The 24,548-nt window shown below is 38.3% G+C and overlaps 1 protein-coding gene across 1 annotated transcript in view; it reads right to left on the bottom strand.

Moving 5' to 3' along the window:
* LOC150076510 (sugar phosphate exchanger 3-like) overlaps positions 1–24,548 on the bottom strand; it is a 168,732-nt gene that overhangs the window by 116,146 nt on the left and 28,038 nt on the right. The window contains exons 3-4 of the mRNA XM_090387474.1: positions 15,475–15,567; positions 9,018–9,101 (exon numbers count right to left, since the gene is read on the bottom strand). Of these exons, the coding sequence (XP_090243600.1) occupies positions 9,018–9,101; positions 15,475–15,567 (177 nt within the window). The remainder of the gene's footprint in view (positions 1–9,017; positions 9,102–15,474; positions 15,568–24,548) is intronic.

Below are 24,548 nucleotides of genomic sequence, written 5' to 3'. Positions count from 1 at the left end.
AGCTTTTGATACAATTCCCCATAAATGGCTATTATATAAATTGGAGCAAACTAGAATCAATAACAAGGTTCTTCAATGGATCAAAGGTTGGCTAGAAGATAGGACATAAAAGTATTAATAAATGGACATGCCTCAGGATGGACAGTATAATGAGCAATGGAATCAGTGTTGGGGCCATTTCCATTTCTTTTCTTCTTTAATGACACTGATAAGGAAGTAAAGTCATCAGCAGTAAACTACATCAGCATGTTCGGGAGGCAACTAGAGGGAGTAATACTCTTGATTTGATTATCAGCAGTGATTCTTCATGCATTAAGAATCTGCAGATAAATGAACCACTAGGTGGCAGTGATCACAGTGTGCTGAAGTGGGATTTACTCAAAGAGGTAACTACCATTAGGGGTAAAGGGAAGGGTTATTGCTTCCGTAAAGGCGACTATGATGGACTGAGACAGTATTTAAATTCTATACAGTGGGACCAACTGATGATGTTACCAACAGCAAATTAAAAATGGGAAGCATTCAAAGAACTTATCTTGGAAGCTACTAGGCTTTACATACCAACTAAGAAATACTGTTCAAGGTTTAGGCCAAAATGGATGTCAGATGAACTAATGAGACATATGGCAGAGAAGAAAAATGCATGGGATACTTACAAATTAACACATGACACAGAAGCCTATGATAGATACAAGTTGATATGCAACCAAGTTACAAAGGAGGTTAGGCAGGCGAAGGCAGATTACGAGAAATCCTTGGCAAGGGATGCAAAGAAAAACAGCAAAGAGTTCTTTACTTATATAAACTCTAGAAGGAAGGGGATGAATCAGATTGGTCCACTTGATATTGATGGGTCAACTGTTGATGATCCTGCTCAGGTAGCTAACAAACTAAATGAATATTTGCATCGACATTCACACATGAGGAGTTATTCAGCGAGGGGAATGCCAGAGGTGTATTCAACTCTAGCAGTAAGCTACAGAATCTTGAAATAACTGGGAGTAAAGTGGAGGAGAAACTGTTGAAGATAAACACAAGAAAGGCACCCGGGGTGGATGGGATCTATCCAGTTATATTAAAGGAGGCAGCAAAGGAAGTAAACAAACCCTTAGCCATAATTATGAGAGCTTCCTTGGACTCAGGGGAAGTACCCATGGACTGGAGATGTGCAAATGTGACCCCAATTCACAAAGGAGGATCAAAGGCTGACACAAGTAATTATAGACCTGTGAGCTTAACTTCTGTTCCAGGAAAATTAATGGAGGCACTGGTTAAAGAAGCACTGCAGGATCATTTAGACAAGACTTCAGTTATAGCTCGGACACAGCATGGTTTTGTTAAGGGGAAGTCTTGCCTGACCAATTTGATTGGATACTATGATGCAGTCACAAAAGAACTGGATGCAGGGAATAGCTTTGATATTATATACTTGGATCTTAGAAAGGCTTTTGATACTGTTGCACATGGAAGACTGCTACACAAATTGGAGCAGTGTGACATTGGAGGCAAATTTCTGCTATGGATAAAGGGGTGGTTGAGGGGGAGAAGACAGAGAGTGGTAATCAATGGACACTGCTCATCGTGGACTAATGTTATTAGTGGAGTCCCTCAGGGCTCAGTGTTGGGTCCATTATTGTTTTCTGTATTTATAAATGATATTGATGATGGTATATCAAGCTTAATGTCCAAGTTTGCAGACGATACAAAGGTTGGCAGGGTTGTCAAGGACACTATGCTGCTGCAACAGGATCTGGAAAGGTTGAGCAGATGGGCTGAGAGGTGGCAAATGAAGTTTAACATTGACAAATGTAAAGTACTACACATGGGAAACAGCAACCCCAGAGCAACGTATCAACTCTGTGGTACTACACTGACAGTGGTAGAGAATGAAAGGGACTTGGGGGTGGTTGTGCAGGCAGATATGAAGTTCTCTGAGCAGTGCAGACGGGCTGCAAGAGTAGCTCATGGAGTATTGTCAATGATATACAGGAATTTTTCTAGCAGGGATAAGGAGGTGATTATTCCCTTGTATAAGGCATCAGCCAAAAAAAAAAAAAAAAAACAACCCACTTCCACTTCACCCCTCTGTTCGTTCAAAATACCTGTCCAGCTGAGCCTTAAACTTATTTAGGCTATCTAAACTATTTAAACTTATCTAAACTTATCTAAACTTAGGCTATCTATTTAAACTTATTTAGGCTTAAACTTATTTAGGCTTATTAAACTTGTTTAGGCTTATTTAAACTTATTCAGGCCACACCTAGAGTACTGTATACAGGTCTGGAGGCTTAATTTCAAGAAGGATGTAGAGCTGCTGGAACGAGTCCAGAGAAGGGCAACAAGATTAGTGAATGGAACAAAGGGGTGCTCTTACGAAGAAAGGCTTAAGTTTTGCAAATTACAGTGTCTGGAGACTAGGCACCAGCGAGGTGATCTGATAGAGGTGTATAAAGCCTTGAATGGTTTGAGCATGCTCAATGCTGATGGGATTCTTCCTCTAGCTCAGAAAAATCACCTGAGAGGGCATAAATTCAAATTGAGGAAAGACAGATGTAGGATAGACGTGCGGAAATTTGCCTTTAGCCAGCGGGTGGTTGGTTGGTGGAACAGACTTCCATCCCTTGTAGTGGAGGTTGATAGCCTAAATAAGTTTAAGGCTCAGCTGGACAGGTATTTTGAACGAACAGAGGGGTGAAGTGGAAGTGGGTTGTTTTTTTGTTTTTTTTTGGCTGATGCTGCATAAGTTTGCTTTCTTGGATCAAATGCCTCTACTAATGCTAATGATTTAAAGATAGGAAGGATGTTAATGACTAGAACCAGGCTATTTTGCTTCAAAATTAATTATATTGCATGAACAAATGGTTGCTTTTAATTCCTCTCTTAATTTTTCACCAAAATCACTGAATTTTGTAAAAGAATATCACACAATGCTGAACTAAACCAACAATGCAATTTAAGTTTAATGCTTATAAATGTAAGGTTTTGCACCTAGGGAACAAAAATCCAGGAGCTGGGATAGAAGAGGATAGTGAAAAGTGATCCAGGATGAAAAAAATTTAGGGATTATGATTCATTCAGACATGAAATTTTTCACACAGTGTAAACAGGTGGCTAGGCACATGGTATCTTCTCTATGATATATGGACCTTTCACAAGTAGGGAATCCCTTTGTATAAGATGATAATGAGTCTACATTTAGAATACTCTAAGTCTGAAGGCCACACTTGAAGAAAGACAGAACTTCTATGGGCAACCAGATTGCAACCAGATTGGTGAGGGTTGATAATTGCTGTCCATATGAACAGCTTAGAAAGTGCAAATGCAACTAGACATCTTGGTGTGGGGGGGGGAGGGATTCAGAAAAAAAATATTAGGCCCTATAAGAAATCAATAAATGAATGAGGAAGGTATATTTTCATTAGCAAAAAAGAGAATCAGAGGGCACAAAATACAAAATTTGGGGAGAGTAACAAAAGACTGCTCATGACATTTACTTTTGGGCAATGTGTTGTACACCACTGGAATGAATCGCTGGCACCATTGTTTGAAGTTGATAGTTTAGTGAATTCAAAAGAATTGGACAGGCACTTTCTGGGTGATGGGGATAGTATGAATGAAAGTTTTTATTGGCAATAAAAACTTTCATTCATAGCCTGCTTCCTTCAGCAAATATAATATTAACACAGTTTATCAGTCTTAATTCTCTCCATGAATTTTTCTATAAATAATGCCATGTCTCTCCTTCAATCTCATCAACCATTCACTGGTTGCTTTTAATTCCTCTCTTAATAATTTCACCAAAATCACTGAATTTTGTAAAAGAATATCACAATGCTGGCATGCTTGAACTAAACCAACAATGCTCTATCAAAGGATTGACAATTTACTTTGTTTCCATTTTCTAATTTTGCTAATCCTATTATTATGCAATTTTAATAACAATGACAGGCATTCCCAAAATAAGATCCACTTCCCTTTTTGAAAGGCTGTTTAAGTTTAACTCACATCTGTCTGTAAGATGCAACTTCTCTATTAAACTCAAATTGCACCACATCAGAATCAATTCTTTTCTTTCTTACTGACATTTACTTAAAAGAAAAAGTGAAAATGCAGAAACAGTTAAAAATCAAGTACTGTTTGATGAGAACTAACATTAACAGATTCAAGTCAGTTGTTACACTGCACTGCACTGTACTGTACTGTACTGTACTACTTTCGAATAAAGAAACAGACAGCAAGTACGGTGCAAAATTGTGGTGGTGGCAGGGCTGCACCAAGGGCGCTTTTTGCATGGGCATGAGATATCAATTTAAAAATTTGGGATTCCAGAACTCAGTAAGAAGAATGCAAAAGAAGACAACAAACAGAAAGTTTTAAGAATACCATAAAATCTCCTGCAACAAACCTTTATTCTTCAAGTGCAAAGATTTGTGATCAAAGTCAGTGGCACTGCATAACAGATATACAGACTCAGCAGGAGTACTTTCTGAGGATTGAAATAGCAATTTATGCAGTAATGCTATTACTCCCCAATCTATTGCCACCTCACATGGTGAACTGATTTACGATCACCTCAAAATCTTTTCCAGCAACAGCAGGACAAAGCAACCAAGTATCAAGGGATCAGCAGCTAATTTTATTTGGAAGATTGCATCACTTTAGTATTTACAAGTTCTGTTTTTGCTTAGCATACAGTTTCTAGAAGAAACGCAATGATAGACAAATAATTCTGATTCTAATAACCAAAAATCTGATTCTAATACACAATGGAATGCAGTGCAATTGATGATTTGAATCTGTTCTATGAAGCTTGATTTTGAAATTTTAGCATATTAAGCAATTAATGTGCCCAACGTTAGGCACATTAAGCAGTGCCTAATGTATTTCACAGGCACACTTAACCTATTTAACAAAAGTTATATTCCGATACTCCCGGACTTACGTAAGGGTTGCATTCTGCGTAACTCTACATAAGTCCAATTTCATATAAGTCGGAATTTCCCTAAATGCTTATGTAGCACTTGCAGCTATGTGCACTGAATTTGATTGAAGCAAAAAATAAATGTTCGATGAACGTGTAAATAGAATTATATATTCAATTTTTTATCTCACGTTCAAGAAAAATTACAAAAGTGTGCTTCAAAATGTACAATAAAAAGATTAAGACAAGTGCTAGTACAAACACCTCAGGGACACTTGCTTCTGAATCTGATTTTCCATCATTATTAATAGCTCTTCCATCTCCAATATAGCACCTGAATGCTGTTTTGTGATCACTGTTAATCCTTTACCATGTTTTTTTATATGCACACTGTCCTTTAAAATAGTATTCACCATTGAAGCAGCGAGATCTAATTCCTGTGCAATAGATGACAAACTTTGTCCTGCTTCGTGCTTCTTAATCATTTTCAGCTTCATTTCTAAAAAATCAATTTTGTTTTGTTTCCTAGCACTGCCACCACTTGCACTTTCCTTTGGTCACTTTTCCTTCATCATTGTAATAAGCAAATAGGAATGAAGAGAAAATTCTGAAAATTTATTTATGTTTTTATATAACTGAATATTTCAGTGAAGGGGGAAAAACACATTTCACCATAATAACATAAAAACCCACACAATTCCAGTTATTGGTATTATTGCATATGCAATAAGATTGAGTTTACTACCCATTTATAATGGATTGCACTAACAGAAAACCCAATAAACCGCAAATTCTTTTTATTGTTTTATGGTCATGACCTCCAGAAATGTGCTTTAGAAAAATCACAAAGGCGTTCACAAAATTGATTCTTATAACGGAACATATAATAACGATAAAAGTGAAGTGCAATTTCCATTATAAAAATGACCTTTTGAAGAGATAAAGAGCTTAGTTATACACTTGGTTGTCGACTTACGACCACAAAAAAAAATAATAATAATAAATAAATTAATAATAAATCAGGAAGTCACTACTGAGGACACCCATAACCCAGGTGAGGAGGCACATCGATGACGGGAGGCCTGAGGACACCACCAGGCACATACACTCAGTCGCTCTCTCTCATATACACTCAGTCGCTTTCAAGCATCTGTTGCGTGTGGTGTATTAATTAAAATTCTACTGAAATACCCATAAAATGTTTAGTAAAAGGAAAATGCCTTCATCTACATATACGCCAGCTAAGAAGTCAAGGAAAACTATTGATTTAGAGTGTAAAATGAAAGTTATCTAGCAGTATGAAGGCGGAAAGAAAGTGAATACGATAGCACGTGACTTGAAGTTATCACATTCCATGGTATCGACGATACTTAAGGACAAAGAAAGAATTCAGGAAGCTGTGAAAGGTTCTGCACCTATTAAGTCTACAATTTTAACCAAACAACGACAGGGACCCATCCATGAAATGGAGAAATTGTTGTTTATGTGGATGGAAGATTTAATACAAAAGAATACACCCATGAGCCTTCACACAGTGCAAGCGAAGGCTAGAAGTTTGTTTCAGAGTTTAAAATCACGCACCGGAGACGATTACGCAGAATATTTTCAGGCTAGTACTGGGTGGTTTAAGCATCTTAAAAAAATATTTGCTTTGCATAATGTACATGTCACAGGAGAAGCAGAAAGTGCAGATGAAGATGGAGCCAAAAAATTCGTTGATAGTTTCGACTCTTTAATCAAAGAAGAAGGTTATCTACCGGAACAAATATTCAACGTAGATGAAACCAGCTTGCAATGGAAACGCATGCCTAATCGTACGTACATACACCAAGAAGCAAAATGGATGCCAGGATCCAAAGCTTTTAAGGATCGGTTAACTTTGTTGCTTGGTGGGAATGCCGCGGGTTTAAAGCTGAAGCCTTTTCTCATTTATCATTCAGAAAACCCTCGTGCATTTAAGCACATCAACAAGCACACACAACTGCCCATTTACTACCATTCAAACCCTTAAGCTTGGATGACTCAAGCACTGTTCGAAGACTGGTTCATGAACTGCTTCATTCCCCAGGCTCGTGAATATTGTGCGGAGAGAGGTATCCCTTTCAAGATTTTATTGGTTATGGACAATGCCCCTGCCCCCCCCTCATCTGGATGACCTTCATCGTGATGTTAGTGGTTTTCATGCCACCTAACACAACCGCTCTTATTCAAACCATGGATCAGGGTGCTATTTCAGCATTCAAGGTTCGCAATCTCAGAACAACATTCGCACAAGCCATCAAAGCGATAGATTCTGATGCTGATTTATCTTTGCGAAACTTTTGGAAGCAGTACAACATTCTTCAGTGTATCAAGAATATTTCAACCACGTGGGAATGTGTAACAAAGAATTGTATGTCGGGAATTTGAAAAAAGTGTCTAAAATATTATGCGAATACTACATTTGAAGGATCTGAAAAAGGAGAGGAGCTGGAAGTGATTACAGAAAAAAAATAGTTAAACTTGCAAAAAACTTAAATTACAATGTGAAATAGAAGACGTAGAGCAGTTGCTAGATTGTGAGACAAAAGAACTTTCAGATGAAGAGTTGATTGAATTGGAAGCACAGAGAGTGGCACAAGAAAAAGCGAGAGAAGAAAAAGAGGAGCCAGAAAAGAAATTCACTGCAAAGGGTTTATCAGATTCTTTTTCGCAACTGAATAAAGCTCTCGCCAGTTTCAAAGCAATGGACCCTAATGTCGAACGATTTACAAAGGTTGAACGTATCATTCAAGATGCTGTGCGTTGCTATCGTGAGATATATGAAGAAAAAAAGAACCAAACTGTTCAAACAAAGCTCAGCATGTTCCTCATCAAGAAAACATCTCCTACCTCAACCCAAGAACATGACCCTGATGATCCACAACCCAGCACAAGCAAAGATTAAAAATTGATTTTGTAAATTTCATTTGTATTAATTTTTACATTAATTTTAGATTGTATTTTTGTGTTTACAGTACATTATGTACAGTATTATTTTTCACATTATGTACAATATAATTATAGACTGTAGTTTTGTATTTTTATAAACAGTATGAATAATAAACCAATTAAAATGTAGAGAACGTTTGAATTTAACCTCATAGAGAGAGAGAGATAGCCTAGGCGTAGAAACGAAGGTATGTACAGTATCACTAAGTAAAAGATAAAAACATTACTGTATTTAAAATGAAAAATAAAAGATGATACAAATTTAAAATATTATAAAGATGATAAAAAGATTAGAAAGGTTAAAAAATACAGTTAATAAATATATGGCCGACATACGAGCAGATCGACTTACGACCTGTCAGTCAGAACAGAAGTTGGTCGTAAGTCGACGACCAACTGTATAGCAAAATTTTCAACTTCTGATGTCTTGGACCTAATTCCCAAAAGAACAGTATTTTATTGGGTTCACATTACGACATTTTCACAATACCTCCATTTATTCCTACAGGATGAAAAATATGTTTCCAGGATTTTTTTAAGTTTGCACCGGCTGGCAAAAACCTTACATAAGTCGAGTATTACTTAAGTTGGGAAGTATCTGTGTGCTCCCCCGACTTAAGTAATCTTTTGCATTATTACTGTCCTAAAGACCAAACAAACTGCGGCACTCAAAGATTTTTGCCATCAGTAACTTCTCAAAACAGAAGGATGAAAAACTGCATTTTCAGTAGGGGAAAAACCCACATAACCCTTGCCCAAGACTGACTAAATAAATAAATTTAAATTTTTATTTGGAACAGCCACCTAGACTAGAAAGGTTACAAGTTAATTTTAACCAACATATCAAGACGACAGTTAATGGGACATGTATTAGACAGCATACTGCCTTAATCTCAGAATGTAAATACTCATATCCAATTACTTTACCACAGCCAAATCTTGGCTGTGGTAAATTAATTAAGCTCTTATACTCTGTCACAGGGAGAAAAAAATCAAAAAAGTTCTTCTTCAACTCAGACTTTTCTACAGCGCAGTGTAAAAAAAAGCAGTAGCCATAACCACTGCATTAGTGAGGTCCCAATACCTAATGACATTTTTAATTACAAAAGAGGAGATTTTTATTTACCGTTATGGCTGATGAACACATTCCAAAGGCAAGAACTTTTCTTAGGTCAAATCTGTCCCCAGCAAATCCGCTGATGTAGAGCCCCTAAACAATGAATAAATATTAATTACACAAAAATTTTATAGTCATAGATATTTTCTATTGTTTGTATACTCCAAAAGTGGCTTTTTTTATATATATATATATATATTGATAAGAATCAACAACACACATATATTCATAAAGTTGATTTTAACAGTAGTAATAGTTTTATCCAATTCTTAATTTTGTATAAATGTTTCATCACATAAACCCCATCTCTTCCATCATGGTTATGATGGGCATCATAGCAAGATCCAGTATTCCTTACATTTCGATAGTACAGCACTAAATTGGTTTTCACGGGCTGGCCACTAGACAGAACACTGGATTGAACCTATTGGTAATTCTCTACTAGGTATCTAGATCAGCTAGTGTATAATATAGCAGAGGCATTTGATGCAACAAAGCAAGCTTATGCAGCATCAGCCAAAAAAAAAAAAAAAAAAAAAACCGCTTCCACTTCACCCTTCTGTTCATTCGAAATACCTGTACAGCGAGCCTTAAACTTATTTAGGCTATCAACTTCCACGACAAGGGATGGAAGTCTATTCCACCAACCAACCACCCACTGGCTAAAGGCAAATTTCTGCACATCTATCCTACATCTGTCTTTCCTCAATTTCAATTTATGCCCTCTCAGGTGATTATTCTGGGCAAGAGGAAGAATCCCATCAGCATTGAGCATGCTCAAACCATTCAAGGCTTTATACACCTCTATCAGATCACCTCGCTGATGCCTAGTCTCCAGACACTGTAATTTGCAAAACTTAAGCTTTTCTTCGTAAGAGCACCCCTTTGTTCCATTTACTGATCTTGTTGCCATTCTCTGTACTCGTTCCAGCAGCTCTACATCCTTCTTGAAATGAGGCCTCCAGACCTGTATACAGTACTCTAGGTGTGGCCTGACCATTGCCTTATACAAGGGAATAATCACCTCCTTATCCCTGCTAGAAAAATTCCTATATATCATTGACAATACACCATGAGCTACTCTTGGAGCCCGTAAGCACTGCTCAGAGAACTTCATATCTGCCTGCACAACCACCCCCCCAGGTCCCTTTCATTCTCTACCACTGTCAGTGTAGTACCACAGAGTTGATACGTTACTCTGGGGTTGCTGTTTCCCATATGTAGTACTTTACATTTGTCAATGTTAAACTTCATTTGCCACCTCTCGGCCCATCTGCTCAACCTTTAAAGATCCTGTTGCAGCAGCATAGTGGTAGTAGTGTCCTTGACAACCCTGCCAACCTTCGTATTGTCTGCAAACTTGGACATTAAGCTTGATATACAATCATCAATATCATTTATAAATACAGAAAACAATAATGGACCCAACACTGAACCCTGAGGGACTCCACTAATAACATTAGTCCACGATGAGCAGTGTCCATTGATTACCACTCTCTGTCTTCTCCCCCTCAACCACCCCTTTATCCATAGCAGCAATTTGCCTCCAATGCCACACTGCTCCAATTTGTGCAGCAGTCTTCCATGTGCAACAGTATCAAAAGTCTTTCTAAGATCCAAGTATATAATATCAAAGTTATTCCCTGCATCCAGTTCTTTTGTGACTGCTTCATAGTATCCAATCAAATTGGTCAGGCAAGACTTCCCCTTAACAAAACCATGCTGTGTCCGAGCTATAAATGAAGTCTTGTCTAGATGATCCTGCAGTGCTTCTTTAACCAGTGCCTCCATTAATTTTCCTGGAACAGAAATTAAACTCACAGATCTATAATTACTTGTGTCAGCCTTTGTTCCTCCTTTGTGAATTGGGGTGACATTTGCACATCTCCAGTCTGTGGGTACCTCCCCTGAGTCCAAGGAAGCTCTCATAATTATGGCTAAGGGTTTGCTTACTTCCTTTGCTGCCTCCTTTAATATAACTGGATAGATCCCATCCACCCCAGGTGCCTTTCTTGTGTTTATCTTCAACAATTTCTCCTCCACTTTACTCTCAGTTATTACAAGATTCTCTAGCTTACTGCTAGAGTTGAATACACCTCTGGCATTCCCCTCGCTGAATAACTCCTCATGTGTGAATGTCGATGCAAAATATTCATTTAGTTTGTTAGCTACCTGAGCAGGATCATCAACAGTTGACCCATCGATATCAAGTGGACCAATCTGATTCATCCCCTTCCTTCTAGAGTTTACATAAGTAAAGAACTCTTTGCAGTTTTTCTTTGCATCCCTTGCCAAAGATTTCTCGTAATCTGCCTTCGCCTGCCTAACCTCCTTTGTAACTTGCTTACAGATCAACTTGTATCTATCATAGGCTTCTGTGTCACGTGTTAATTTGTATGTATCCCATGCATTTTTCTTCTCTGCCATATGTCTCATTAGTTCATCTGACATCCATTTAGGCCTAAACCTTGAACAATATTTCTTAGTTGGTATGTAAAGCCTAGTAGCTTCCAAGATAAGTTCTTTGAATGCTTCCCATTTTGAATTTGCTGTTGGTAACATCATCAGTTGGTTCCACCGTATAGAATTTAAATACTGTCTCAGTCCATCGTAGTCACATTTATGAAAGCAATAACCCTTCCCTTTACCCCTAATGATAGTAACCTCTTTGAGTAAATCCCACTTCAGCATACTGTGATCACTGCCACCTAGTGGTTCATTTATCTGCAGATTTTTAATGCATGAAGAATCACTACTGATAATCAAATCAAGAGTATTACTCCCTCTATTTGTTTCCCGAACATGCTGACACAGAAAACAATCATCCAATAAATCCACAAAAGCCTTGCTAGTGTGTGAGTGACCAACCCACAAATTCCACTAAATATCTGGGAAATTAAAATCCTCCATTATAAAACTGATTTACTGGCCCACTATTTCGCTGTACAGTTTCTTATTATACTCATCAGAGTCATTAGGCCTATAGCACACTCCTACTCTCAATTTTGATCTTCCAATGCTTATGTCACACCAAACTGACTCGACACTGCACTGTCCAGCGATGTCGACTGGCTTCACTTCCTTGGATTTTATGTGTTTCTTAACTAATAGCATAACCCCTCCTCCCTTCCTATCCTCTCTATCCTTTCTGTAGACGTTGTACTCCCCAAATTCCAGTTCTGCATTCCTTATATCTGTGTGACACCACGTCTCTGATATCCCACCAATATCTGCCTTTGATGTTTTGAGCAATACCTCAAATTCATCAAATTTATTTACTAAACTCCTAGCATTGGTGTACACGCAAGTATACAAGCACCTGTTTCTATTCTTAGCTACCCTAACAAAACCCATGTGTTTACCTGTACCGCAATGACTCCCAGTAGTCTCTGAAATATCCTGCATCTTGTTTATCAGGCTTCTGCTCATTCCAATAGAAGCAGTGCAAGAATCTCTTTCACCTCTGCCAGTGGCTAATGTTAATCTATTAGTCTTTGTCTCCTCCCAAGCTATCAGTTTTCCGACCCACCTAACACTGCCTCGATAGCTTCCGCAAATATTCTTGCACCCTTTCTATTTAAGTGTATCCCATCCCTGTAGAAGCAGTCTCTCCTGTTAACAAGTACAGTCCAGGCTGAAAAAAATTCTACCCCTTGAGCTTTGCACAATCTTTCCAGGGCCGAATTGATCGACAAGGCTCTCATCATATATTCCCTCCTATCGTGTCTGGGCAGAATTGCAGACACTTTCAAATTCAACCCTAATTCACGGCTTTTTTTCAACAGTGACCTGTACTTGTTAAGTAATTATGCCAGTCTCCTACTCTTGATATCATTAGTGCCAACGTGTACAACTATATCACCTTTTGTGCCCTTAAAAGGGTTATGGCATTATTGAAGCCAAATTATGTCAAGGAGCTGGGTATATTCATGACGCATGAATGCATCATGAACAGTCAAAAACCATTAGAACAAACTTACCTGAGAAAAGATCTAAACATCCCTAAAACTTTTACATTCATTTCACAAATATGATCTTAGTTCCATCTCAATGATGTCCATTTCTACCTACAATCTGCTAATCCTTGCTTATTTTTTTTGATAGAATCTCAATCATCAGTTGTTGAACCACTACTCATTCCAGTTTCACTAATTATTTTTTTATTTAAGATTATTTTTGGTTCAAAGGCAGTACTTGTACATGTCTTCACTCTGATATTCCTTGTCAGAGACTTCCCAATTAGAATCTCCTCTGGCTTAATATATTTCTACCTCAATCTATCAAATTCATCTGTTTGCTCTGACATTCTTTTGGAATAAGAAAGTGAAAAAAGGCAGCAAAGAAGAGGGGGTAAGTTCAGGAGCACAGGTTTTAAGAACAAGTGGAGAAATACCATCAAGACCTGGAGCTTTCTTAGCATTGAGATTAGTCAAAATCCTTCTGACATTCTTTTGATGGAAGACCACAGGAGGCACTGAATGGTGGGAGGTGTTTTACCAAGATCATTAATACATGAGTTGGAAGAAAAATGGGATGCTAGCAGGTCAGCTTTATCCTTGGCTGAAGTGACAACAGAACCATCTGGTTTTGACAGAGGCAGGAGCAGAGATGGGCTTATACACATTTGGTTTCTGCTGCATGCTTTTTGTATAGTGCCTCAACAGGCACTGTTTTTTGAATTAGCACATGAAATGCCCTGGCTCTCATCCAAACCAGTCATCAGCATCCATTCACTGTCTGATTCAAATGTCGCCCCCTCCCGGGAAGAAAAGTTCTGATTATGAGGATTCAGGGTATGCTTTATTTTGATTCAGTATCCTAGCTCTCCATCCACCACAGAGCACAAATGGGATGCCTACTACCCAGTAAGCAATACATGCACTCAGAAGTGGGATGCCAGGGCTATCCAGAAACTATACTTACACTGCTGTCAGCCTGAATCCTGTCCTTCAAACCATTAGAGTAGAGCCATGGCATTGATATGGTTGACCTTTCCAGGAGAACCCTCTAGCAAACTGATCCTGGGCAATCAATTTCAGGACTACATATTTTGACAAAGCAAGGTCAAAGTGGTGTGTTGAAGTTGGGCCCTTGAACCACCAGAATGCACTCAGGAGTGTGACAGCAAGGCTACCCAGACTACCACCAGCCTAAATCATATTCTCAGACCATGAGGGTAGGGCACAGCATTGACATGAATGACCTTTCCAGGTGAACTAACTGATCCTGGGTGAGCAATCCCAGGACCATCTTTCTTGACAAAGTGGTGCATTGAAACTGGGCCCTTGAACCATCGGGAAGCACTTGGGAGTGGGATGCCAAGGCTATTCACACACCATACTCACCCCACCAACAGCCCAAATCCTGTCCCTCGGACCAGGGGGGGGAGGTCAGAACATGGCATTGACATAGTTTACCTTTCCAGGAGAACCCAACTGCCAACTGATCTTGGGCAAGAAACCTCAGGACCACGTGTATTGAAAAAGCAAGGCCAAAATGGTGAAGCTGGGACTTTGAGCCATCAGGATTTCCCCCTTTCTGAGTTTCCACAGGTCACAGTGCAAAGCAAACATGCCACATTCCTATGATGTTAGCCTGGAACCTAGGCTATGGGCACTGGATTCCAGTGATGCTAATCTACAGCACATCATTAAGTGGTCCTCCCACCACATAAAGGTGCCCACTTTGAGGAGAAAATAGTAGGAACCAGGATTCATCGGCCCAGGCAACATTTTTTCCAAACCTCTAGTGTTTGCTATTCTTGGGCCCACTGTAACCAAACCTTGTACTTTCCTGACAAGAGTGGAAACTGGTTCAGTCACTTGACTACAATGCCCCATTTATGACAAGGTATGATGGGTTGTAAGTTCTGAAGTTCTACCCCTTTGGTTGTTATTTGACTGGCTGTACTGTGTTGTTATTTGACTGGCTGCAGCCTTTCTGTTACCCTGCACAAATCTTGAAAGCTTTCGTTGACCTCTTGCATCAATGCGCTGTTTCCAACCACAAGATCACCATTGCTGGATGTAATTTAGTTATTGGATTAATCTCGACATACCCAAGAGACAGTCATATACAAAAGCATTGGCAAGGTTGCAGTTTCCAAAATATTCAAACCAACAAGTCTGGTCAACTGCCATGCCATATTCGAAGTCACTTATAACATTGAACTTCTCTATTCTCATATACAACATTGTTATATATACAAAATTGCATACATACAACATTGTTAAGTATCTGCTCATCTGGATCTATATCACATGGTATCAACACGTGATGTTGTTACTGAAGGAGCACTTCATCTTATGAAAAGGGTATGTATATTTAATAATGTGGGCACCCAGTATTTATTAGACTCATACCAAATTCTTCAAAAACAACATGGAACTTGATAACTGTACAACACTAATTGATCAAATCCATTTCATCCCTATTTATTACAACAGAAAAAAATTTATTAACTTACCACTGCATATGAAACCATAAATATTGTATCCAAGACACCAAGAAAGTATGAAGCACCATCACTTGACTCATAAAAATGGTGACCATTCCATTGCTGTTTCAAAACCAAAATCAATAATATCAATATATATTCATAAAATAAATTTTGCTTTCATTGAAATATAAGAAAATGTAATAAATAAGAAAACATGTTATGGTGAATATGAACACTTAATGCTATGTTGTGATTTAGTGGATATCTATTCCATTCACAAGGTTAACACTTTGCAGTCCAATATCACGCCCACCACAATATCATAAAATTCTACTTTTGCTCTGATGTCACAGCTATCGCTCCTGTCAGCACTTCCAATTAAGGATTTTGTTTTTCTGCTGTGCTGGCTCAATTACTGTACTACCACCTGTTTTATATTTCATATAAAGAATCTGAAAAGATAAATCTATGTTTACTGATGTGTATATTCAATTTTTAAGGAGGCAGCATTGTTTTCCTATTCATTCCCTCCAATAGTTTGTCTAGTTCTTCCTTGAATTTATTTAAGCTATCAACTTCCACAAAAACAGATGGAAGTTTGTTCCAGCAATCAACCACTCGCTGGAAAAAGCAAACTTTCACATTTATTCTGAAAACGTCCTTCAACTTGAATTTATGTCCCCTCACGTGCATAATCTGAGCAAGAGGAAGAATTCCATTAGCACTGTGCTTGCTCAAACCATTCAAAGCTTTAAATGCCTCAATCACATCAACTCGCAGATGCCTAGTCTCCACACACACGGCAATTTGTAGAACTGAAGCCTTTCTTGGTAAGAGCATCCCTTTGTGACTCCTCACAAATTTAATTGCCCTTTTCTGTACACATTCCAGCAGTTCTACATCCTAAAATGAGGCCTCCAGACTTGTATGCGGTATCTCAAAATGTGGCCTGATCATTGCCTTATATAAGACTGAATCACCACCTTAACCCTGCTAGCAAAATTCCTGTACATTATTGGCAAAACCTCATGAGCTGTCCAGACAACTTCATATCTGATTGCACAAGTATCCCCAGGTCTTTTTCATTTTGTACTACCCTCAACATACTACCATATAGTTGGCACATTACTGTGGGGTTACTGCTATCCATGTGCAGTACTTTACATTTGTCAGTGTTAAATTTCAGCTAGCATTTCTCAGCCCATCTGCTTTACTTTTCTAGATCCTGTTGCAGTAGCATACTGCATTAACCACCCTGCCAATTTCGTATTATCTGCAAACGTGGACATAAATCCAGACATGCCTACGTCAATATCATCAATAAATATAGAAAACAACAATGGGCACAACACTGAACCCTGGGGAACCCCACTAATAACATCAGCCCATGAAGAGCAGTATCGACTGATTTCCACTCTGTGTTCTCCCACTCAACCATACCTTTATCCATAACAACGTGTCCTTAATGTCACACAGTCTTTTATGCACAACAGTATCAAAAGCTTTCCTGAAATCCATGTATATGATATCAAAATTAATTTTTGCATCCAGTTCCTTTGTGACCACATCATAATATCCAATCAAATTAGTCAGACAAGATTTCCCCTAAACAAACCCATGTTGTGCCTGAATTATAACTGCCTGTCTAGATGATTCTGCATTACTTCTTTAACCAGTCATTTCATTATTTTTGCTAGAAGAGAAGTTTAACTAACAGGCCTGTAATTACTCGCATCACCCTTTGACCCACTTTGTGAATTAGGGATACATTTGCCCATCTCCAGTCCCTGGGGAACTCCCCTGAATCCAAGGATGCTCTCATAATTCTGGCTAAGGGTTTGTTTATTTCCTTTGCTCCCTCCCTTAATATAATTGGATAGGTCACATCCACCACAAGTGCTTTTCTTATGAACTTCAACAATTTCTCTTGCACTGTCATTTCACTTATTACAACATTGTTTGGCTCCCTGTTAGAATTTGACAAATTTCTGGCCTCCACTTCACTAAAGAATTCCTCATGTGTGAATGCAGATACAAAATACTTTGTCAGAAACCTGAGCAGAATCACCAACAGTCGAACCATCAATATAAAGTGGACCAATTTGATTCATCCCCTTCCTTCTAGAGTTTACATAAATAAAGAAGTCTTTGCTGTGTTTCTTTGCATCCTTTGCCAATGATTTCTCATAATCTTTCTTTGCTTGCCTAACCTCCTTCGTGACTTGATTACAGACTAGCTTATATCTACTAAAAGCTAGTGTGTTGCCTGATAATTTATATGCATCCCATGCATTTTTCTTCTCTGCAACAAGTCTCATTATTACTATTGTGGATTATTGCGGACACAGAGCAAAATGGAGACAAAATAAATAATGACAAGTTTAATATTAATTGGAAAACACATATATATTAAATCAGATATATACAAAAGCTTTCGGTTAGTTTGTTAATCTTCATCAGCCAAACTGACAGTTAAAAGGGTGATTTTAGGACCCTAGAAACCTTTTGTGATAGGGTTGGGTAGTATGGGGTAAAGGTGCTCATGGTTGAGTCATTACCTTGAATGTTCCTGTTAGCCACTATGTGGTCATGTGTCTGTAGGTCACATCTGTCAAGGATACTGGTGGGATAGCCACACCTCATAAGATCTGCCTTGACTTTAGCAATCTCAGTGCGCCTCTCATCTACAGAACTAGAATGGATCCAGGCATGGGTTAACAAGGTTCGTGCAGTGGCAAGAAGATGGCTGCACGCATGTGCTGACCAGAAGTTGGTAAATTGGCCAGCACACATTAGTTTATGATAGACAGTTGTCTTTAAGTGTGTGCCCTCATGTCAGACAATGGTGTCTAAGTATGGTATGGTATTGTCCGATTCTAGCTCAATGATGAATTTTATGAAAGGCAACAGAGAATTGAGGTGGTCTAAGAGTCGGTCACCCGAATTTCTGGGGATAACCACAAACACATCATACACGTAGCAACACCGAAAGGTAATGGGATCTAATTGTTCTATCACGATATTTGCTGTGACTGAACTAACTGGGTAACCCATGACTGTGCCATACACCTGTTGGTAAATGGAGCCATTTAAAATAATTGTACCACCTGTTAAGCACAGTCTGAGGGCGGTGGAGATATCATCTGGTGTTAGTTCGGTCGTGTTGCCAAGGGTTTGGTCGTTATCCAAGAGTTCCTTTGCACATGTGATGGTAAGTTCCACTGGGATGGAGGTGAAAAGTTACACTACATCAAATGATGCCATGATTTGATTTTCAGAGATGGATAGGGTTCAGATCCATTCTATAAATTCACTATTGTTAGAGACAGTGTTGGTGGTCTTGCATACTAGGGGAGAAAAGAGCCCCGAAACAAACTTCACTAATTCATAACTTGGCAAGCCACAACAGGAGACAGTGGGTCTGAACAGTATACCTTCTTTGTGAACCTTCGGTAGTCCATAGAATTGTGGATTCTGGCAGCCGGAAGAACGGAGACGATTACGTGTGGATTCTGTTATTTTCTTCTGTTTAAACCAACTGTTGATGAGGACGTTTACTTTCGACTCCCATCATTCCAAGGCTTTGATGGGAAGAACAGCTAGGGGTTGGTAAGCAGAAATGTCCTGCAAGAGCAGCAGGGCTTAATCTGTGCAATTCAATATGACTGTTCGAAGTCCTTTATCTGCTGGCAGGATGATGATGGATGAGTCTTGTTTCAATGCTTTAAGGACAGAAATTTTTGCAGTTGAAATTGGAAGAAGCAGGATGAGTATGATGCAAAATTGCTGCAATGTTTAGGCGAATTGTGTTTGCCACTTAAACACACTTCTGCGCCTAAAGCAATATCTATGATTAGTGGGTTTCTTGGGAGAACAGCAAATTTCATACCCAGAGTCAACAGATTTACTTGTTCTGTAGATAACTGTTTGTTGCTTAAGTTCAATACAAGTTGTGTGCAATTTGTGGAAGCGGTACTATGCCGATGACGAGATTCACGGGACTCACCAATTAAAACAGTGAACATGTTTTTGGCGTGTACAGTGGCGTTAAGGTTCTCTGATGGCTTGGGAGCACAAAGTATGGCCTATATTTGTGTAAACAGGATCAGGAACTTAACTTCTAAGTTCGACTAACAGGGCTGCTTTACTTGTTGAAGCATTTTTAAGTCTCAATGAAGGCAGCCGATCCAAATGTTGGGAGCCTTGTAGCTGAAGATTTGACAGGCACATCACATACATTCGTTAGGAAATGGAGGTTTGCAGAGAAATTCTTTCAGGATGACGTTGTTTGATTTACACCTGTGGGCAAATCTGAGATGTTGTCTACCACAGGCTATAAAAATGAAGTTCTTCTGCAGTTTCAAGACTATGTCAAATGTTTGTTGGCCAAGAACAGTTCAAATATGATTAAAGAGGCCTGTGCGCTCTGGATTCATTATTACTATTGTGGACACAGAGCAAAATGGAGACAGAATAAATAATGACAAGTTTCATATTAATTGGAAAACACATATATATTAAATCAGATACATACATACAAAAGCCTTCGGTTAGTTTGTTAACCTTCATCAGTCAAACTGACAGTTAAGAATATGGAACATGAGGGCGTGTACTGCCAGCAACATGCTGCTGTAGAAAAGTCATCCAGTAAATCCACAGAAGTCTTGTTACAAAAGCCTCCTGCAGTGTAAAGTTTGCAGAAGCAATATTAAATTTCTTCGCAGAATTTCTTTCAATGGCAGGGTGAGGCAGAAAATCATGGAGTATATCCAAATCTGTGATACAAATGATGCCATTAGAACCAGGGGGCAGTGTATTAGAAGAAATGGGGAAATAAAGTTAAATACAGTTAAGTTAAATAAAGAATAAAGTTATTTTGTTTTTTTTTCGGCTGATGCTATATAAGCTTTGCTTCCTTGCATCGTGTTCCCAATATTAATAATATCCATATATAAGGAATATTGTCAAATTAAAAATAATAGTGTTACTTCTTTGTAAATTTACTTACCTATCCACTATATTAATTACTTAGACCATTGGTATTTATAAATTATAGATATCACTTAACACTGATTTCATTCACATGTAATATAAGTCTCACACAGATATAAGGAATACAGAACTGGAATTTGTGTAGTACAATGTGTACAGAAAGGATAGACAGGATAGGAAGGGAGGTTGTTGTTGTTGTTGTTGTTATTTGGTTTTTAGGAGCATTAGCAACTAAGGCCATATTGCTCCGGGATATGCGGTGGTCATTCCCTGACCTTTCCGCATCCTCCGTATTTGGTGGTGACGGGCTCGAACCACGGTCTAATCAAGAAGCGTGTGCTACGCACTGCTGCTCCTTCCCACCTGGCTACGGAGGCGCAGGAAGGGAGGAGGTGTTACGCTGTTAATTAAGAAAAACAAAATTGAAAGAAGTGCATCCAGTTGATATAGATGAACAATACACGGTTGAGTCAGTTTGGTGTGACATAAGCACTGCGAAAGTAAAAATAAGAGTAGGAGTGTGTTATGGGCCTAATGACTCAAATGAGTAAAATGAATAATTGTACAGAGAAATAGTGGGCTAGTAACTCAGAATGTCTTATAATGGGAGATTTTAACTTCCCAGATATTGACTGGAACTTGTGGGTTGGTCACTCACACACTAATAAGACTTTTGTGGATTTAGTGAATGATTGTTTTCTGCAGCAGCATATTTGAGAGGCAACCAGAGAGAGTAATACTCTTGATCTGGTTATCAGCAGTGATCATTCGTGTATTAAGAATCTGCAGATAAAGGAACCACTAGGTGGCAGTTATCACAGTGTACTGATGTGGGATTTTCTTAAAGATGTAATTACCATCAGGGGTAAAGGAAAGGGTTTTTGCTTCCGTAAAGGTGAGTACAGTGGTCTCAGACAGTTTTTAAATTCTGTACAGTGGGATCAACTGACGATGTTACCAACAGTAAATTTTAAGTGGGAAGCATTCAAGGAATTAATCATGGAAGCTACTAAAATTTGCATACTATTAAGAAATATTGTTCAAGGTTTAGGCCTAAATGGTTATCAAATAAACTAATGAGACTCGTGACAGAGAAGAAAAATATATGGGATGCATATAAATTATCAAGCGACTCAGAAGCCTATGGCAGATATAAGCTAGTCTGTAATCAGGTCACAAAGGAGGTTAGGCAGGCAAAGGCAGATTATGAGAAATCTTTGGCAAAAGATGTTAAGAAAAACAGCAAGGATTTCTTTACTTATATAAACTCTAAAAGGAAGGGGATGAATCTGATTGTTCCACTTGATATTGATGGTTCGACTGCTGATGATCCTGCTCAGACAGCAAACAAACTGAATGAGTATTTTGCATCTACATTCAAAAATGAGGAGTTATTAAGGTTTGAAAATGGCAGAAGGTTATTAAATTGTAGCAGGGTGCTTAATGATTTTGTAATAACTGAGAGCAAAGTGGAGGAGAAATTGTTGAAGTTAAACATAAGAAAGGCACCTGAGGTGGATGGGATCTATCCAGTTATATTAAAGGAGGCATCAAAGCAACTAAGAAAACCCTTAGCCATAATTATGAGAGCCTCCTTGGACTCAGTGGAGGTCCCCACAGACTGGAGATGTGCAAATGTATCCCCCAATTCATAAAGGGGGAAACGAAGGGTGACACGAGTAATTACAGACCAGTTAGTTTAACTTCTGTTCCGGGTAAAATAATGGAGTCACTGGTTAAAGATGCATTTCAGGATCATCTAGACAAGACTGCAACAATAATTCAGACACAGCATGGGTTTGTTAAGGGAAAGTCTTGTCTGACAAATTTGATAGGATATTATGATGTGGTTACAAAGGAAGTGGATGCAAAAAATAATTTTGATATCATATATTTGGATTTCGGGTATTTCGGATTTTGGATATTGTACAAATTGGAGCAGAGTGGTATTAAGGGTAAGTTGCTAAAATGGATAAAAGGATGGTTGAGTGGGAGAAGACAGAGGGTGGTAATTAATGGGTGCTGCTCTTTGTGGACTAATGTTATTAGTGGAGTCTCACAGGGTTCAGTGTTGGGTCCTCTGTTGTGTTGTATATTTATCAATGATATTGATGAAGGTATATCAGGCTTAGTGTCGAAGTTTTCAGATGATACAAAGGTTGGCAGGGTTGTCAATGACAGTAATGGCAGTGTGCTACTGCAACAGGATCTAGATAATTTGGGCAGATGGGCTAAGAAGTGGCAACTGAAGTTTAACCTTGACAAATGCAAAGTATTGCATATCGGTAGAAGTAACCACAGAGAAATATACCAACTGTGTGGTTCTACACTTAAGGTGGTAGAAAATGAAAAAGACCTGGGAGTAATTGTGCAGTCAGATATGAAGTTTTCTGAGCAATGCAGACAGGCTGCCAGGGCAGGTCATGGGGTTTTGTCAATGATATATAGGAATTTTGCTAGCAGGGAAAAGGAGGTGATTGTCCCTCTGTATAATGCAACGGTTGGGCCATGCCTTGAGTACTGCGAACAGGTCTGGAGGCCTCATTTTAGGAAGGATGTAGATTTGCTTGAATGCTCAAGCAAATCTACATCCTTCCTAAAATGAGGCCTTCCTAAAATGAGGCCTCCAGACCTGTTCTTCTTCTCTGTACATGCGTACAGAGAAGGGCAACAAGATTGGTGAGGGGAATGAAGGGATCCTCTTACCAAGAGAGGCTTAAGTTCTGCAAATTGCAGTGGCTGAAGACTAGGCACCTGTGCGGTGATCTAATTGGGGTGTATAAGGCCTTGAATGGGTTGAGCACGCTGAATTCTGATGGGATCCTTCCATTTGTTCAGATTACGAACCTAAGGGGGCATAAATTCAAATTAAGAAAAGATAGAGGTAGAATAGATGTGTGGAAATTTGCCTTTAGCCAGCGGGTGGTTAATTGCTGGAACAAACTTCCATTTGTCGTTGTGGAAGTTGATAGGTTAAATAAATTTAAGGAGGAACTGGACAGGCATTTGGAGGGAATGGTGTGATTTTTTTTTTTTTTTTTTTTGGCTGATGCTGCATAAGCTCATAAACTTGCTTTCTTGCATCACATGCCATTACTACTTCTACCGTATTCATATTCATGTTTCCTGCACTTATTTCTCTTCAAACTGCTTCTTTTTTTTTTTTTTTTTGTGTGTGTTGCAGTGCTAGCAATAGTGTATCAGCCAGTACATGAAGGTGGAAGTTTGTAATTTAAAAAATATAGAGGGAGTTTCTTTGTAGAGAAAAAAAAAAAAAAAAAAATCCATAACATTAATGTTGCAATAGCATTTGGTTTGGAGTAAATGAGATTCGATATTAATGATTTCTTGAAGTTTATCAAGATAAATGAGTTAGCTTTTGCCTTGGATTTTAAATGGTAATGCTTGCAAGCTGAATGATAAGTTAATGGTAAAATTTAATAAAGTTTTTAATAATATATTCAAGAAAAAATTAAAATATACAGCATAAGGATTTATGATTAAGAGGAATTTACCTTCTTCTAACAATTAGAAACATAACAGGAATAAAATCCAATATTTAAATATGGCTTATTTTTTAAACACAGCAGTCTTTAAACCAAGAGACTAAAATGGATTCATGATTTCAACGACATTGAACTTTGTTTATGTTTATAACAATAGCAAGTTTACATGTACACACATTATATTTAACTGTCTCTCATTACTGTCATTGTCTGCCCACTATTATAGTAGTAATTCATAAGCTAATTAGTGGTGGCCACCAGTACCTACTGCAAATAGGTTAAAAAAGTGTAAATTCTGGATGTTTAAGTGATTCGAGTTTCAGATACTAAAGTTAATTTTGAATACTGAGTTAGGCATATCACTTATCATACATTTGTTATTTTGTTCCATAACACAAATCACATTCAGAACAGCTTATATGCTTAGATTTGATTGGAGAAATAGTAAATATGCTCTCATTTAACTTATCTACACATGAGGGTTTCAAATGATGAACTGTTCTATAGAGATCCATTGCCAATCCTCGTTTTTTGTTTTTTTTTATGCTTTATTTTGATATGTCTCAGGATTAACTCAGTGTTTAACTGCTTTTCATAAATGTT

Source organism: Mastigoproctus giganteus, chromosome 13, assembly GCF_048544385.1.
Source record: "Mastigoproctus giganteus isolate SK-2022 chromosome 13, ASM4854438v1, whole genome shotgun sequence".
Taxonomy (NCBI): Eukaryota; Metazoa; Arthropoda; class Arachnida; order Uropygi; family Thelyphonidae; genus Mastigoproctus; species Mastigoproctus giganteus.
This window is presented reverse-complemented; position numbering and strand designations above follow the sequence as displayed.